This window comes from Gracilinanus agilis, chromosome 1 (genome assembly GCF_016433145.1).
Source record: "Gracilinanus agilis isolate LMUSP501 chromosome 1, AgileGrace, whole genome shotgun sequence".
NCBI lineage: Eukaryota > Metazoa > Chordata > Mammalia > Didelphimorphia > Didelphidae > Gracilinanus > Gracilinanus agilis.
Genome location: NC_058130.1, coordinates 303,339,829 through 303,358,078, shown reverse-complemented (window position 1 = coordinate 303,358,078; position 18,250 = coordinate 303,339,829). Strand labels below are relative to the sequence as shown.

The following is an 18,250-nucleotide window of genomic DNA, read 5'->3' as shown; positions in this document are numbered from 1 at the left end:
GCATGCCATCTGTATGCTTTCCAAGTGAATTTGAGATGAAAAGGTTATACACCAAAAGTTCAGGAACCCAAGATATTATTTTCATATGTTAATTCACATCTTTTTTCTTTTTTGCTTGAAAAATTTAAAAAGTAATTAGTGGTTTAGAACATCTTTTAAAATTGTAATTAATTGTAATCATACTTAAAATTGTAAAATTGTAAAGAAAAAGAATCATTTTATTGGAATGACACCCAAAATTATTATAAAGTATGGAATGTATTTTGAGGAGTACCTTGATTAACCTATTTTATATTTATTCCCTCTCCTTTTAATCATCTCTCTCTTTCTCTCTCTCTCTCTCTCTCTCTCTCTCTCTCTCTCTCTCTCTCTCTCTCTCTCTCTCTCTGTCTTTCTCTCTTTTTAAACCCTTACCTTCCACCTTAGAATCAATACTTTATATTAGTTCCAACTCAGAAGAGTGGTGAGGGCAAGGCAATGGGGATTAAATGACTTGCCTTGAGTCATACAGTTAGGAAGATCTGAGGCCGTATTTGAACCTGGGAACTCCTGTCTCTAGGCCTAGATTTTTATCAACTGAACCACCTCGCTGCCCTCTTGGTCATATCTCTTTAAAAATAACCACCATTTCCTGCATTTTCATAGTATCTTTTAAGGAAAGTCATAGGAAATTGTCTTAAATTTATTGATCTGATCCTTTTAGTTTATTGTTTCCATTTAGGAATAGGAAATGTGAATCATACAGAGGTACAGAGATTTGGGCTTAGCTTTCTCTGCAAGTCAATTACAAAGATGGTTACCAGTATCAAAATTTAAATTTTAAAAAGTAAGAAGGCAGTATAGCTCCATCAAAAATAGGTCATGTCAAAGTAGCATTGTTTTTCTGAGTTATTAAATTGGTAGATCATAGAATACTAGAGATGAAATCTGCCTAGAATTTAGCAGTGTTTGACTAAAATACTTCATACTGTTTTTGATGGGAAAAAAATGGAGAAATGTGGATTAATCAAAAGAACAATTAAATGGATTCAGATCTAGTTAAATGGTCAGGCTCCAAGAATCAGTTAATGGTTGTGTCCATAAATCATTTATAAGGAACTCTGCTGTGTAACATTTTTAACAGTAACTTGAATAAAGGTCCCATTACAATTCTTCTCAGATTTGCAGATGAATAAAAAGAGTAAGGATATTGAATGATCCAGACAAGCTTGAACTTTGTGGGGCAACTGTAGGTGCAATAGAGTGCTGGACTTGAAGTCAGGAAGAAATGAGTTCAAATCCTATCTCAGACTCTCATTCACTATGGCACCCTGGACAAGTCACTTAACCTATATTTGCCTTGGTTTCCTCAACTGTAAAATGAGGATAATAATAGTACCTGGCAATGTTGTTGTGTGTATTAAATGAGATATTTGTTTTTTAAAAAAAGGCACTTAGCACAGTGCCTGGCATTTAGTAGGCAATAAATGCTTCTTCTTGCCATTCCACTCTAATATTTGTTGTAATATGGGTAATGTCAAGTCTTACATCTTTACAAGGGCAAGAAGAGGGAGGCATGATTAGACAGCTTACTCAGCAGTTTGCCTGAAGATATGAGGATTTGGGCAGACAGCAAGTTCAATAAGTCTGATTGATAACAGCAGTTTACAAAATGAATGCTATCCAGGAATAAGGATCACTCCAATCTACCATACACTAAGCCAGACTACACCCGAAGTATGATGCTCAAAACCTAGAGAAGGTCCAAAGGATAGAAACCAGAATGTTGAAGATCCTTGAGGTCATGATATAGGAGTTGAAGGATATTTAGAGAAAAGATAGAATGGAGTATGATAAGTATCTTCAAGTACTTGTAAAGCTATCACGTGGAACAGAGTTTTATCCTCTCTCACCAGATGAATGTTTTCTGTTCGGCACAGAGAAGATTAGAACCAGAGAAGAATCACAAAGAAGCAAATATAGGCAAAACTATAAAGACTAGTTTTCTAACAATGAGACTTATCAACAACTAGAATGACCAACTTTTGGAGATGATGCCCCCTTGCAGAAGCTAGTTGTCTATGCGTTGGATACAATTTAGTAGGAATTCTTTCAAGAATATGAGTTGAACCAAAAGGTTGTTCAAGTCCCTTACAAGTTTAAAATTCTATTACTCTCTAATTCTGTGAAAACAAAACAAAACAAAAAACCCCGATAACATGATACATTGAGAAATACCCTCCGCCCAAATAAAGTGCCAATTACTCCAGATAGACACTAGTTAATTAGTGACCATTGGTTTCAAAAAACCTGGAAAGAGCATTTTGTAGTAGAATGAACACTGAAAGGGGCAGCTAAGTGGCTCAGTATATTGAGAGGCAGGTCCAGAGTGGGGAGGTCCTAAGTTCAAATGTAGCCTCAGACACTTCCTCACTGTGTGAGGCTGGACAAATCACTTAGAATCTCTCTGCCTCAGTTTCCTCATCAGTAAAATGAAAAGTTATTGTGAGGATTAAGTGAAATAATGTTTGTAAAGTACATAATACACATTGTAGAAATTATATAAATGCTCATTCCCTTCCCCCAATAGCTTTTACTTAATCCATATCCAACAAAATGTTTGCATCATTTGACAATTTTATCTACTATTTTTTCATGAATATCTCCCTTCTCTGTGTTTCCATGCCATTTTTCTATATTGTTTCTCTTATTTTTCTCGGTACAATATCTCAGGCTTCTTTCTGGATCATCATCCATATCCTACTTACTATACATGAATACTCTCCCAAAATTCTTGGAGTCATTCCTAAAATCAGTTGTCTAGGTATACTCTAACCACTAACTTATTTGAAAGAAGATCAGAATTCATTTTTAAAATCTAGAAAAAGATTAAACTGAGTAAAAGATACAGTATGCAATTAATAGAACTCCCACCTGTCCTCTTTAAACAAATTATTAATGATGAAACATGTTAAATAGATAGAAAAAAGGCATTTAAACTGATTCTAACAATTTCCTATAGAAATTTAACTTATAAATCTAATTTTATAACAAAGAAACCAATAAAGCCTAAAAATCTCAGACTTGATCAGCTTCCCAAGGACGTGAATTTGGCAGAGGAAGAGAATACTGGTTTCGAATATAAATTTGTTTTAAAATCCTAGCAAAAAGAATAGTGGAGGATAATGTGAGCAGTACCAGCTGGCAAAACAAGAAGAAAAACATTTAAAGAAAACTTGGGGTGTGACTGAACCAAGGAAAACCATCACCCATGAATTTAAGGATGAAACTGGAGTGAAAACAAGAAATCAACTAATTAATCAGTAACCATTTATTAGCACTCACTACATGCCAGGAATAGCACTAGGTTCTGGGGATACATAACCAAAGTAAAACAACCACTGCCCTCAAGGAACATCTGTTCTAGTTGAGGAGACAAGCATGCCTGATATGTAGAATTCAAATATATGCAACCTTGGAAGGGAAGGCACTAGCAGGTAGAGGAAATTGGGAAAGGCTTCACATGAAAGGCAGTACTTGAGCTGAGTCTTGGAAGGAAGCCAGTTGTAGAGATCTGACAGGATCATCTTCTAGTTACTGAACAGAACCAGTGCAAAAGTATGGTGATGGAAGATACAATACTGTGAAGGAACTGCAAGTAGTATGTCCAGTATGGATAGATTGTAGATAGCATGGAGAAGAATATTAGGTAAGTTTGTAACTGATTAGATTTGTGGGGTGAATGAGTCAAAAACAACATCAAGGTTTGAAACCTGATTGACTGGAAGGAGAGCACCACTGGTAGCTTCACAGTAATTTGGAATTTTGGGACAGGGCTAGATTTCTTTCAGGGAGAGGGATATAATGAGTTCTCTTTTGGACATGTTGAGTAAGATACCTATGGAAAATCGCGCGCGCGCGCGCGTGTGTGTGTGTGTGTGTGTGTGTGTGTGTGTGTTTAAACCCTTATCTTCCACTTAATTAATTAATACTAAGTATTGGTTATAAGGTAGAAGAGCAGTAAGGGCTAGGCACTGGAGTTAAATGACTTGCCCAAGGTCCCACTAAGGATGGGTCTAAGGCCAGATTTGAACATAAGGATCTCTAATCTCTAGGGCTGGCTCTCAATCCACTGAGCCACCTACCTACCCACTACATTTGGTTTTAAATGTCTACTAGGCAGTTGCTTAGAAACAAAAATGGAAATACATATGTGTATGTATGTATATATGTATACACATATATAAAGTACTTTTAACTACAAGTTTTTACTAGCATTTTTGTCAGATTATAAGAAGTGGAAATAGTCCTGAAAACAAATATATAAAAAGCATCTATAATATATCAGGTATAGTATAGAATATCTGTTCTAAAAGCTACATAATCATGTAACTGACTGAAAGGTTAAAAGAACACAAAAATTACTGTGCTTATTGTTTTTAAATTATAAAAAGCATTTATTCAGAAAAGCAAAATATGACTTTAAGAGCCCTCCTTCAATGTGCTGTCTCCTATGCATATGTCAACACATGGTAGCTTAAAGTATATAACAATAATTATACATTTAGTCAACACCTATCCAATTTACTATGACCAAGCAAGGCATAAATCAGGGAGACATGCTCATCAAAAATGTCTACCACTGTCACAGAGAGGGTATAGCATAGAATCCAAGACAAAGGATTATTTCTTATGAATGACAAGGTGCTCTAGTTGCTTCTGTTTGTAAATAGCATTGCAATTATGACACACACCCCAAAAAATTAGAGCTTCTTGAGATTCACAATCAATAGAATTTGGCCAAAATTATTCATGTAGGAAAAGCCAAAGGGATATAGAATGTCTGTGGGCCAAAGAAGCAGTTAGATGGACAACCTTTGGAGCTTACCCACCAGGACATCTACCTGGCATAGACACTAGAAATGGACAGTGAGCAGAGCCCAGAATAAACAGAAGAAGGAAAGGGAGGGTAGTTTGCACTGAATTTGGGGAAATGGGGTTTTTAATGACCCTAGCTTCTCTGAAACAAAGGTTTTTCTATTAACAAATCTTCCAATGACATGTAAAGAATGGAATATTATTGTTATTGAAGAATTAAATTTGAGGATCATAAAAGGGCAGTGGAGAGATGCATAGTAATCATGGGTGGCCTACAACATATTACAAATGAGTAATTATGCAAAAGTAGCAAAAACAATGCCATCAGAGCAATGTAAAGGAGGAAAAAACAATAGACTTCAGGTAAGTGACAGATAATTCCTGTGCTCCACTGACACTGACATAATATAAAGAAAACATGAAGTAGCCCCTCAGTCCATTGGGTGGACCTCTGTGTCAAATTTATGAAAGGATATAGACAAATTACACAAAATAGGAATGGATGAGTTGAGATAAGCATCCTTAAAGGTAATATTTATGCCAGTGAGACAAAAGATCCATTTGAAGTGCTAGAGCTTGGTTGTTCCTTTAAAGAGTTGCTTTACTCTACTGTGTCAAATGCTTTTTTATAGTCAACAAGCAAATCCATTGAGATCTTGTGTTCTCTACACCTTTCAGTCAGTTGTATGACTATTAAAATGAGCCTTACTCTTTTCTTACCTTCATCAAGGATGCCTTCAATACATGTGTAAATTATTTGTATAAAATTTTGTGAAGATGAGAAAGTAAGGATATAGATTGATAGATGCTGCTACTGTTTTTCTTTTTTTTCTTTTTTTTTTTTGTTAATAGTATAAGGTCAGATTCCCACTTCTCCCTTCCCCCCAATCTTTTGATGACCTTGCCTCTTTTAAATACCCTGAAAATCCAACCAATCCAACCGTAAATTAAAATTTCAGAGTGCCACCGCTCTGCAACAAATAAATAAATATATAAATATATGCATAAGAAGGGAAAGGTAAAATTTTCTTTCCAATATACTTATATAAAATTGGATGCAGAAATTCCACAACAACTTGGGATATGCCATTCACCACGGTACGGTGACATTGGCTTTCTAAAATGCCCTTCCATATATACATATATATACACACATACACAAAATACATATTTGTATATTCATATATATATACATATATACACACAAACATATACATATATGTGTAGGACAATGGAGGCAACAGCTAGCTGGAGCAATAGAATAAGTGCTGGACCTGTAATCAAGAAATGTATCTTCCTGAGTTCAAATCTGGTTTTAGAAATTTACTATCTGCGTGACCCTGAGCAAGTCACATAACCCTATTTGCCTCAGTTTCCTCATCTTTGAAATGAACCATAGAGGGAAATGTCACATTACTCTAGTATCTTTGCCAAGAAAACCCTAAATGGCATCACAAAGATTTGGGCACAGCTGAAATGACTGAATACCTGTGTGTTTATATTTGTGCATATGTACCTATGTATATGTATTATATATGTATACATACATATATATAATTTATGGGGAATATCAAATTGTGATTTTATAGAGCTCTTATGCTTCAAAGGAATTTGTGTTGTTTAAATGTGTATATTAATAAGGTGGCAAGGTTCTGTTGTATCCCTTCCTTACTTCCCCAATAAATCATCATTGAGGACTATTAAGTAACTTTCCTTCGTTAGAGATTCTGATGCCAAAATTGAGACAAATTAAGAACTTTGATCCTGAAAATCCCCATTCTATGTTCCTCCTTCATCCCCAAGTGCTTTAAGTGCTGTGGCAAAATGAAAAAGGGAATAGAATGAATTGTATGAGCTTTGAAGGTGTGTAAACAAAGCAGAAGAGAAAATAACTATCACAAAGCATCAGGTAAAATGATTAGTATTTATTTGTATTTAATCATTTAGTAGTGCCTAACAATGCATTAAAATTCAGGAGCATTTGTCTAAACCACCACTTAATAACTTAAATGATTAGAAAATCAAGTTGTTATTTACAGACAAGTCTTATATTTCGTGTTATATATTACTCAGTCATTATTCTGTTATTTTTTTAATTCTGATTTTTTCCTCTCATCAAATTCACTTCCTCATAAGAAGTAAGGAAAGGAATTTTAGGTGCATCTGGATTAAGAGCCAAGCCTAGAGATGGGATTAAAATCTGGCCTCAGATACATTTTAGCTGTGTGACCCTGGACAAGTCACTTAACCCCCATTGCCTAGCCCTTACTGCTCTTCTGTCTTGGAGCCAATACACAGTATTGAAGTATTGATTCTAAGACAGAAGGTAAGAGGTTTTTTTTAAAGAAGTAATATGTATCCACCTAGATCTTCCATACTATTTTTTATCTTTCTTGAAAGCTTGCTCATGGTATTTAGATACAAGGTTCACCAAAGTTGACAATGTCATTTCTTTAGCTATTATAGTATAAAATGAAAGTTAATTTTTTTGTTTCTGGTCATTTTCCAGCATCCCAGGCCTTTTATACTTAGCACAATACATTGTAAGATTTTGGTCTTCTCACATGTTATGCATTTTACTGATTCTTCATCAGAAATATGTTTTTTTTGACAGTGAATCATGAGAAAGTTACTGGTTAGCATATTTTTTGCTAAACATTTTTAAATCTCTTTTTTCAGCCAACTTATAGAAGAAACAACCAACTTGCATAGTTGTTATGTCAGGAATTCTCTGGTTCCCAGATATCTATAATTCTCTATTCCAGTCAGATATGCCTCCTTGCCCCCAAGCAGCCCCTGTGGGTTCACCCCTACCCACATACTGAAAAGGAGAATTAGGAAAGATGTTAAATGTATTATGCAACTGCTTTTTAAGAATAATTGCCCAATGTTTTTGAGCTTGATTAAGAAAAAAAAGGATAAAGCAACTGCAGAACCTATGTAAGCTGTCTGACACAGAAGTTAACTTATTGATGGGAGTGAAATAAATGGAGCCTGCAAGTTCTGGTTCTGAGGCACTGGAAACGTTTGGAAAATGTCCTTGAACATGAATTCATCCAGACCTGGATAGAAACTGAACCAGAAGATGCAAAAGGGACCATTTGGCTTATCAATTGAATTTTACAGGTCAGCAAACAGGCAGCCTTGAGAGTCAAACCCATTGGGATGAGACCTTGGTTGTGACAGACATAGAAATGATATCCATTCATAGATTAGAGAAGGTCAGTGGTTCTGTGCTCATTTTATGACAATGAATCTGAATTTAAAAATCTTTTAAGTGGACTTCCTTCTGTCTTGTCAAGTTAGAGTATAGCAATCTCAACTTTAGGTTTAATGATTAAATAATGGAAATGAGGTCAGATATGCAAGTTATACTACCTCCCACTTCTTTTCTCCACCAGTATCTAGCTGAAAACAAAGGGAAGTAAACATGAGCCAGTCAGAGTTCTCGTGCAGCTAGAATGGCGTTTTTTGACCTTTATGTAAGCTCTTCTGTTAATACTTCTCCTGTTGGGTGATAATATGACTTTGGATATATAAGAACCTATCAAAATCTTTAATGGCTATAATGTAAGATATCAAAGATCATTGAGAGACCAGCAAGGAAAAGGATGCTTGTGTGTGAACCCACATTTCAAAAAGGAAATAAATTAGAAAATGTATCGAATCACAGGGAATAGCATTCAAAGACATTTTACATAAACTCCATAAAAATTATGTATTGCTATTTAGCATACTCATTAAGAAAATTTCTTGCTGATTTTGGATTTATATGTGCTGACATGAAAGATTTTAATATTCTCAGAGACCATTATGATAAGTTACAGAGTATTTGCTTTGATGTATTTGCCATTGTTTCTTGTGCTGTTTTTCTTTACCTACTTCATAAACTATTTGCTAGGGGAGAAGAACAAACTCATTCTTGATAAAATGACTGAAATAAATACTATACCAAAAATCATTAGAGTAAACTTAATCTGAACATTTCACTCTACATTTAAATCATTGTCAATTTTTAAAAATGTAACTCTTTATATATACTCTAGGGGCAGCTGGGTGGCTCAGTGGATTGAGAGCCAGACCTAGAGACTGGAGGTCCTAGGTTCAAGTCCGGCCTCGGACACTTCCAGCTGTGTGACCTTGGGCAAGTCACTTGACCCCTATTGCCCACCCTTACCTCTCCTGGGCCAAGGATGGTCCCTAGCCCGGATGAAAAAGGAGGAGGGTTGGGCGTGGGGCTAGCAACCCCACCCTGTAAAAACTACATCTGCTAAAGAAACTGCAACCTAAAGTAGGGGCAGCTGGGCTAGCTCAGTGGATTGAGAGCCAGGCCTAGAGATGAAAGGTCCTAGGTTCAAAACCTGGGCTCAGACACTTCCCAGCTGGGTGACCCTGAGCAACTGTGTGACCCATTGCCTACTGGTTGTGGCCCTATGCTCCTAGAATGGAGTCCCAGGATAAAAAATATATATATATATATATATATATATACATATATATATATATATATATATACACATACTCTGGGGGTCCTAATCAGTGGTATTGGCAAGTTGGGTTCCCAGAGGGCAGTTAGCTACATATCCCTCATGGAGTTCAGAGGAGTCTCTTAAAGGAGGTGAAGACATCTTCCTAGGCCGAATTTCCATTCAGTTCTCTCCAATATTAATCACCATTTACAACTAATATTTTCATTATATTACTGATTGACTCATTAATTAGCACCCTATATTAATTTGACCAATTTTCAAAATTGAATTTACTTTCTGCAAAATTTTATTTGCTGAGAACATATAGCAAGATCAGAAGTACCAACACATTTCCTTTCAAATGGGGGCGAGGAGTGTGTGTGTCGGGGTCACTTTCCACTTTATCACCTCAATTCCTTGGGGGAATGGGTTCAAACTTAAAACACTTGCCCCAGAGTATTGACTCCACCAAGTTCACTCCCAAATATGGTATAATCCATGGATTAAGTTGCTTCATAGCTAATGATCTCAGCTGCCAAGTCACTTGCCTGTGGAAGTTCCTCATTGGCTTGGTTGCCAAGAAACTCTAACATGAACTAGTTTCTGGACCTCTGGTGCTCTCCTGCCTTTCTCAAAGCTCACCAAGTTGTGAACTATCTCTTCCTTCTCTAACATCCATCCACCTAAGGGTTGGGGGAAATTGAAAATACAAATGACAAAGAAAAACAGCCATGCCATAATGTTCATGGCTTTATATCAGCATGCATAGGAAGAATAAATTGCCGTTCCTCTCTCCACCACCTAGAGGATTATTGCAATTATTGCCTTGCTTAACATTAGGAAAAAGGAAGCAAGATTAAGCCACTGGTGCCTTTTGTAAACACACATTCAGTCTTGGCTTAGCAGTCAACCAAAATGCCTCTTTTTTGTCACATAACAAGAAGACTAGAAAGAATCCTTGAATAAGCAGTGTCCTCCATTACACATACCTAAAAGCAAATTCCACACACATCCGTCCACATGGGGCAAGTAGGTTGCACTCTTACATATTTCTGCAAGTATATATCACTTTAATGAAGGTTATATGTTCCTGACAGATGATGTGCAAAATTTTTAAATGCGCTCAGAAGAGCTGACAATTTAAGTAAATTATTTCTATAGTGATTCTCTTGACAAAGTTAGGGCAAATAAAATTTTTTGGTGAAATAAACAGGTGGCTACTTAACTGATATCATAAATCTTTACAGCTGTGTATTCAATCAGATCTGCATTTAGTGGGACAACTGACATTATAAATGATCATGAATTAATTATATTACAAATTAGGGCACTTACAAGTATATTGTTTATATATCAGTCTTTATCATAGAGATCTTTTTGCATCACATATGCTGGTTCCTCAAAAATGTGCATTCCCATGAAAACAAGATAAGGATAAATTAGAAAATCAAGTCAAATCAACTAGCATTCATTAAGCACTTGCTTCAATACCAACACACTGTGCTAAGTGCTCAGAATGCAAATACAAAGCAGAGCTCTGGATAGCACTTGCCCTCAAGGAGCTTACATTTTAAAAAGAGAAAGTGGATCTCACATAAAAGGGAGCTGAGAGGAACTTCAGAAGAAAAATACATATATAAAGGCATGGTAGAGAAAGCCCAGAAGGTCCAGTGCAGCCTGGAGAGGAAAGAAGTTTTTTTCTTCCTTAAAATGGAGGTTCTGGGAGGAACCAACCACTCAAAAGAAGAGGCTACTTCCACTGTGAGGGTATTTCCACTGCAAGAAGCCTTGGGGTAAAGTGAATTTCCAGGGTGAGGAGATGTCTGTGGTATTTCTGGGAAAGTCTGGAGAATCAAGAGTTCTTGAGACTCAGGAGTGCAGTATAGAAAGGAATGAAGACAGGACTGACCTGGTTGTATTCCTTAAAATGGAAGTTCTGGGAGGCAAACAATCAGAAAGGCCACAGGGATTTCTGGAAGGTATGTCCAGTATGAAAAGTCCATGGACGGATGTTTCTATGAATTTCATAGATTAAATTCAAGAGTCAGGAGTATAGCCTGGAGAGAAAGGAAGAAATGAGGTCAGTGCATTTCTTTGAATCTACTCCCTAATTTCCATTAGGCCATGCCCATTTTCATTTAAATTTCATGTTCCATTTTTATTTCAAGGCAAGAAAAGTCAATACTAAAAATAATATTTTAAAAGTATCATTTAAAAAAAATTCGCTTGGAATCGGTTCACCTGATTTTTAAACTATTTCTAACCCAAGCTATAGCCAGCTCTCGGTTAGGCAAAAGAAAAGAGCTTTTGGTTGAAAGTGAGGTAGAATATGCAAATTATTCAGTCACACATTTCAGCATTCCACCCAGAATCAGATGAATAAAAAATTAAATAAAAGTAAAATAATCAGGGTTGGCACGTTGCTGAATGGAATGCCATATGAGTTCACCTTTTTCCAGTATTATTACACCTTTCTAGTAGTATGAATTAATTAATCAACAGATGAAATTAATTATGCAAAAATAGATTTTCCTGCCAAAGGGGACATAGCAGTATTCAGTTCAAAAAACACTTATATATTACACATGTATAAACCATCATGCAAGGCACTAATGAAGTAAAAATAATACAGTCCCTGCATTCAATGAGCTTACATTCCATTAGGGGTGATGTAGAGGAGGAGCATGTAACACATAAATATGGATAAAATATAGACCTAGATAAAATACTTACAAAAATTTTTAGGAAGAAGAAAATAATTTTAGCTATCAGGAGCAAGGTAAGGGGGATGGAGGAAAATGGAGGAGATGACACCAAGCTAAGGCTTGAAGGAAGAGAAAGAAAGATTTATATATGCAAAATAAAGAAGGAATGGATTGATTTGCAAATGTAGCACTTGGAGTTCTGAAGAAGTGATTCTCCTAGGTGAACCTGTACGTGATGAGCAAACTTTTTAAAGAGGGGGCCAAAGGAAAGGAAATGCTCATCTGTCTGTCTCTTTCTAAGGCAACTCTTTCAAAGTTTCATTGTATTGTATCCTAGTCATTGTATTCGTCAGATTAGGAATAATGTCACACCTCTGGACAGAACATTTCAGGGGGGCCACATCTGGCCTAAGGGCTATAGTTTGCCCATCATTGTGTTAAATGAATGGATTCAATCCTCCTTCCCTCAATAGAAAAAAATCACAGATATTAACTTCACTTACTGGGAAGCTCAATTCTAGAAACCAACCTTAATTTTAAAGCAAAAATTTATGAAAATGAGATAAAATATGCACCCTACTTTCTAGTCTTTATACTCCATAATTCCCTATTACCTAATTAAGTGACCATATGGTGAATCTACATTCAGACAATCAAGGACTCCTTAAAATGTCAGAACTAATTTTTAGTTTCTTGAAAATGTTTTGTTTTGTTTCACTACGGCAGTATTTGTTAATTTAAAAGATGTGTGGGGATTACCAAAATTTATTTTCTGGCTTTATATTCATTACTACTGCTCCATATTCACACTACTAGGACTTGAAATACTTTCCTGTGCTTATGACCAGCCCTACTCCTTTACCAATGATAGCCCTCCTCTAAGAATACCTCACGACAGCAATATTCTCAATCCATCTCTTTTTTTTTTTCTTAGCCAGTTTCAATTCTGTCTCCTAAAGAAGCTCATTACTATCACTGGAGCTTTGAGAACAGTGGAGAATATTGAGGATTCAGCAAATGGGCTGATGTTATTTGAGAGACTCCGTAGAGAGCATAAATGGGGTGGCATGTATAAAACAAAAGAGAAAAGATGAAGAAAAATTATTAGAAGAATTGCTGTAACATTTATTTTATAAGGGGAAAACCTTCTAAAGAGAATTCTGATAAAAATCTGGAAGAACTGATAGTTGATGATGTATTCTGTTTAGGTTGTTACCTGTGATGGTTCAAGAGATCACAAAGAAAAAGGGCTTAAGTTATTTCTTAAGAGCCTGAATTTAACGATGGTCTGGGGGAGGAATATGAAGAGGATTCTTGAAATATTTTAATCAGTATCTAGAAATACAAAATGATGGAATTGTACTTCCAGAAGCAAAGAGAAGTCATCTGCAATGAGTGGTGGTTAGGAATGATTCTGGATATGGTCTTTTTCAATACTAAAAATTTCCCAAAAATCTTTTTTAAACCCATACCTTTTGTCTTAGAATCACTAATAAGAATCAGTTCCAAGACAAAAGAGTGGTAAGGTCTTGGCAACTGGGGTTAAGTGACTTGCCCAGCTTCATACAGTAAGAAAAGGTCTGAGGTCACATTTGAATCAGAAGGCTATTTGTAAGTAAAGAGAAGGGGACTTATATCAAAGATGTTGTGAAGGTAAAAGCTACAAGATTTGGAAATGGATTGGACATGTGAATTGAATGTGACCCAGAACCTCCCATATCCAAGCTTGGCTATCTATCCACTGAGCCACTTAGATGCCCCCAAAGTATTTTAAATAAGAATTCATACTTTTGTCTTATTATTAATTACATTTACATAGCCAGTAACTAATATCCATTTAATCCTGTGATATTAGAGATTTTGACATGTAGAGAGGTATAAGCAACTACTTGTGGGGAAATAATTTTCTCTAGCTTATTAAATGAATATTTTTAATGATCTGTGGTGAGGGTTCAGAGCTTATTGAGAGAGCTATGGCAATGTGGTTATTAGTAAATAAATATCTAAATATTCTCTGGCATTATGCTAGAATTTGTGATGATGAGAATGAATATGCTCCTGAATCAAGTATTTTTACCTACTTGTGAGTGCAAGAAAAATGTTGTTACTATAGAAATGAGGATATATGCAGGTATGAATTATGCACAGAGTGGAATTTACAGGCACATAGAGTGGTTACAGTGCTCAACTTTATCCCCCTTTGAAGACAAATTTTATATCAATCTCTCAGTCTGAAATTCTTCTCCTTAGATTCTTCTCCTGGCTCAAACCAAGTAAACTGCTGAATTAGCTGCTCTCCTTCATACTTGTAATGCAAATTAATTTTTTCAGTCAATAAATATCTCTTCACTGCCTACCACAGGCAAGCTGTTATGATTAGGTACTCTCTAGGACACAAAATTGTATCAGATGTGACAAGACAGATCTTTTCTAGAGCCCATCTTTTCTCAAACTCAAACTAAAAATGCCTTTTTTGCATTTTTTCTTCTCATGTTGCCACTCTGTTTATCACCAAAAAAAAATCTAGGTTTCTTTTTTAATATATTATTTGTTTGGACTCAAAATCACTTCTGGAAAGGTATTTCTTATTTACCCACTAACAATTAACTATTTATAGAGATTATCATGTAATATTTTCTGTGTATATAATTTCATCACAAATTCTATTTTTCAGCTTTCTAACAATTTTGTAATAAGTTTGATAGGCAGAAAATATAAAAAGAAATGCACATTTTAGTTATTCTATTTTCAGGCTCAAAATTCCCATTTAGTAACATTGTACTGTGTTAGCATAATTCTCTGACAGAAATCTCTGACAGAAAGATTTTTCAAAAGTGTTTTTGAAATCTTGAATATGGAAGGGAAGTCAGAGTTTTGAAGGAACCGGTGAGCTGATACAGTTGCAATTGGGTGATATATTCTACCTCATATTTAATCCATTTATACCCAGTTGGTTGGAATGTAGAGAAATGCATGTCTTCTTATTACTATAATGCTCATTTTTTTCTTATCACTTCTTTGTTTCAGGGATTGTGATGAAGGAATCTGCTCAGACAAAGTTAATATTTTATATGCCTGGGCAAGGAATGCTCCTCCCACCAGACTTCCTAAAGGTATATCGAAGACTGTTTTTAGTATTTTCATTTTTAAGTTTACCCCAAAATCATTTTTAGAATTTTCTAATATTGATCATTTAGTATTTTCTTCAATGTTCTACTTAGCAGTCAAAAAGCTGAAAGTAACCTCCATGGCTTCATTTGTACTTGAATAAGGGAGGGAGAATGTGATTCCCCCATATACAGATAGATCATTTAGCTTGTGTAGTCACAGAAGACCCATAATGTAGGTCACAAGGTATTAATGAACTATTAAACTGACTGTAGAGATGCGAATATACTACTATGATATGTGAAATGTGATGGTATAAGAAAAATGTTCTCTGATGAATTAAATATAAGTTAGCTATACCCCTGGGGACTTTATTCTCTAAACATTAGAGATGAGAAAGCATTCAAAGCTTAGACCAGTTCTGAAGCACAGCTCTTGTGGAGCTCCCTATCCTTCTCTCCCAAGTGCTCTATTAGTCATGGCATCTAGAAGCAACTTGCCCAGAGAGAGCCACTCAAACTAAGATGTTGAAAGCTGGAAATATTGCAAGCTGATAACTATCTGTGAAGTAAAACTTTGTGAAAATTTCTCCTCTCCCTCCCCCTAAATTGTCTGTGGAGCTTGAAAGGAACTATTCAACCAGCAGGAGACATTTTATCCAGTATAGAAGATATATATGCCATACAGACATTGTTATAAAGATAGTTACCCAAGGAAAGAAACAGCTTCAAGGAGCTAGCCCTGGCAGACTAGAGTCAAGCTGTAAAGAGGAACAGATCCCAGGAACCAAGACAGGCAGCCCACCCAGCAGAGATGATATGCTCAAGGGAAGCTGAATAATGACTTTAAAAAGGGCAAGGACTTTCATGTTGTGTAGTACCAGGAGTTGAGAGTTGCCTTTTTGATACATGCATCCTACATGTGTGCCTCATTAACATCACACTGTAGATTAGAGCTCATTTCTTTAATGGAAATTATGTGTATTTGTAGGAGATTATGTACTAGCTTTATAGAAGCAATGTTTCATAACTACTATTATTTCTATGCCATTATAGTAAATGTTTTTGTTAAAAGGTGATTGTGTCTGTGGGTCACTCATTAATGGAAAAATCACTGGGGGCTTATGAGTCAGATCATTAACAGAATGCCATCTTAAACTTAAAGTAGCAGTCAGTCTCCTGGGAACCAACCTTAAAATTTAGATACAAGGTAGAGGAATAGCCTATAAAAGGATACTATACTGGGAAGATATAATTGAGATGATCACTGCCTTTCCCTACCTATATAAATATGAAAAATGATAAAGGCTGCTATAATAATATATATTAGTATTTTAATTAAAGCCATGCTGATAGATAAAGTTATTAGACCACGCACTTGTAAGCATTCAAAACTGCCGCCTCCATTTTGTTACCTCTCTCCTCCCGAGTCTGCTGGCCAAGAGAGAGAGCCTCCCTCCTAACCCAGGAGATTATAAACTCCTCTCTGCGTCAACGTAGGCCTCCCCACGCCTAAAGAACCGGAAACGGAAACCCGTTGGACCACGGGAAATGTAGTTTGATACATTTCCCAAATTTCACTTTTACACCTATTATTGGGTGGCTTGCCCATATAATAATTAAGATAAAATTAAAGAATGGCCAAGTATACCTCAGGTCACCTTCAGGTCTTTTCAGAAGAAGCATTCATGAAACAAGAATATTAGGAGTCATGAAAACAGCTGCTTCATCACCGAGATGGTGTGATACAAGACCCCAGGTATTTCATATAATGCCAAACCCAGAGCAAGCTTTTGCTTTACTTCTAAACTTCATGGCTTATAATGTGTAAGTGAATTACTAGATTCTCTTTTATTGCCTCTGCTTCCAACTGATTAAAGAAGACTTCATCCTCAAAAGTCTTAATAGTTTTTCAGAGCTTTGTTACAGATACTAACCAATCTAGTAAGATACACTAGCGAAATACTTCTTTAAAAGAACTCTTGTTTTCTTCTTCTAGGCATTTTTCTTACTAGATGCCTACTCATGCTTCTACAGCAATAGTTGTAAATGATAAAGGAGTTAGATGTAATTCATTGCATCCTTTAGGGTTTCAATATAATCCACTTACACACTGCATTGAATAGCCTCCAGTTTACTAAGAGAAAAATAATTTTTATGAATTACCTCTTCTTTGATGCCTACTTTCTACAAGGGCCACTGAAAAAAATGTTTTTTTAACAATTCATCCAGAAATAAAAATGATTGTACATAACAAGCAAGTGAGAGAAATGGCATTGTGCAGATCTGTTTGATGATCGTTAGAGGAAGCAGTTTTTCCAAAATGAGTAAATTGGCTGCTTGAAGTATCTGTGGTTATAAATCAAACACCAAATAGAATTCCTGTAAGTTCAGGAGATTTAACGATTGTCAATTTTGCATCCACATGCATGCACACAAGCCCCTGACTTGATTTATATTCTGATATTTTTGTGGCAAGCTGACAACTTCAATTACTGCATCTTCTTAAAAAGAGTGTTCTTTTGATTTTACAAATCAATAACCTGAGATTTCTTACTCTAGTTCCATTTATTATTTTGACATTTCTAAATTATAAATTTTTCTTTAAATTCTAAGGTGTTGGATTCAGAGTTGGAGGAGCAATGGGAAGTAAATATTTTGTGCTACAAGTGCATTATGGAGATATCAGTGCTTTTAGAGGTAAGTTTGTGAAATTTTGTCAAGACAGTTTTCAAAATCACAGTAAACTTTTAAAGAGTCTAAAAACCATATAAAGGCAAGTTCTTTGAATAACTTAAAGCCCCAGTGGAAAGCAACTTTTCATTTTTGCCTAATTCAAATAATCTAAGAAATAAATTGTTCTGAAAAAAAGATTTATTCTTTTTTCTCCAAAATCCTTCCCATCTGTCTTAGAATCACTATAACTATCAATTCTAAGGCAGAAGAGTGGTAAGAGCTGGGCGATTGGGTGTCTTGCTCAGGGTCACACAGCTAGGAAGTATCTGAGTTCAGATTTGACTCCAGGTCTGGCACTCTATCCACTGTGCTACGTAGCTATCCCAGAAAGATGTTTTCTTTAAGTAAATGTAGCAAGGTACCTTCTCAGAAGCAG

At 35.7% G+C, this 18,250-nt stretch overlaps 1 protein-coding gene across 1 annotated transcript in view; it reads left to right on the top strand.

Moving 5' to 3' along the window:
- PAM (peptidylglycine alpha-amidating monooxygenase) overlaps positions 1-18,250 on the top strand; it is a 364,941-nt gene that overhangs the window by 201,332 nt on the left and 145,359 nt on the right. Inside the window, exons 6-7 of the mRNA XM_044662577.1 lie at positions 15,059-15,144; positions 17,755-17,838. Coding sequence (XP_044518512.1) covers positions 15,059-15,144; positions 17,755-17,838 — 170 coding nt within the window. The remainder of the gene's footprint in view (positions 1-15,058; positions 15,145-17,754; positions 17,839-18,250) is intronic.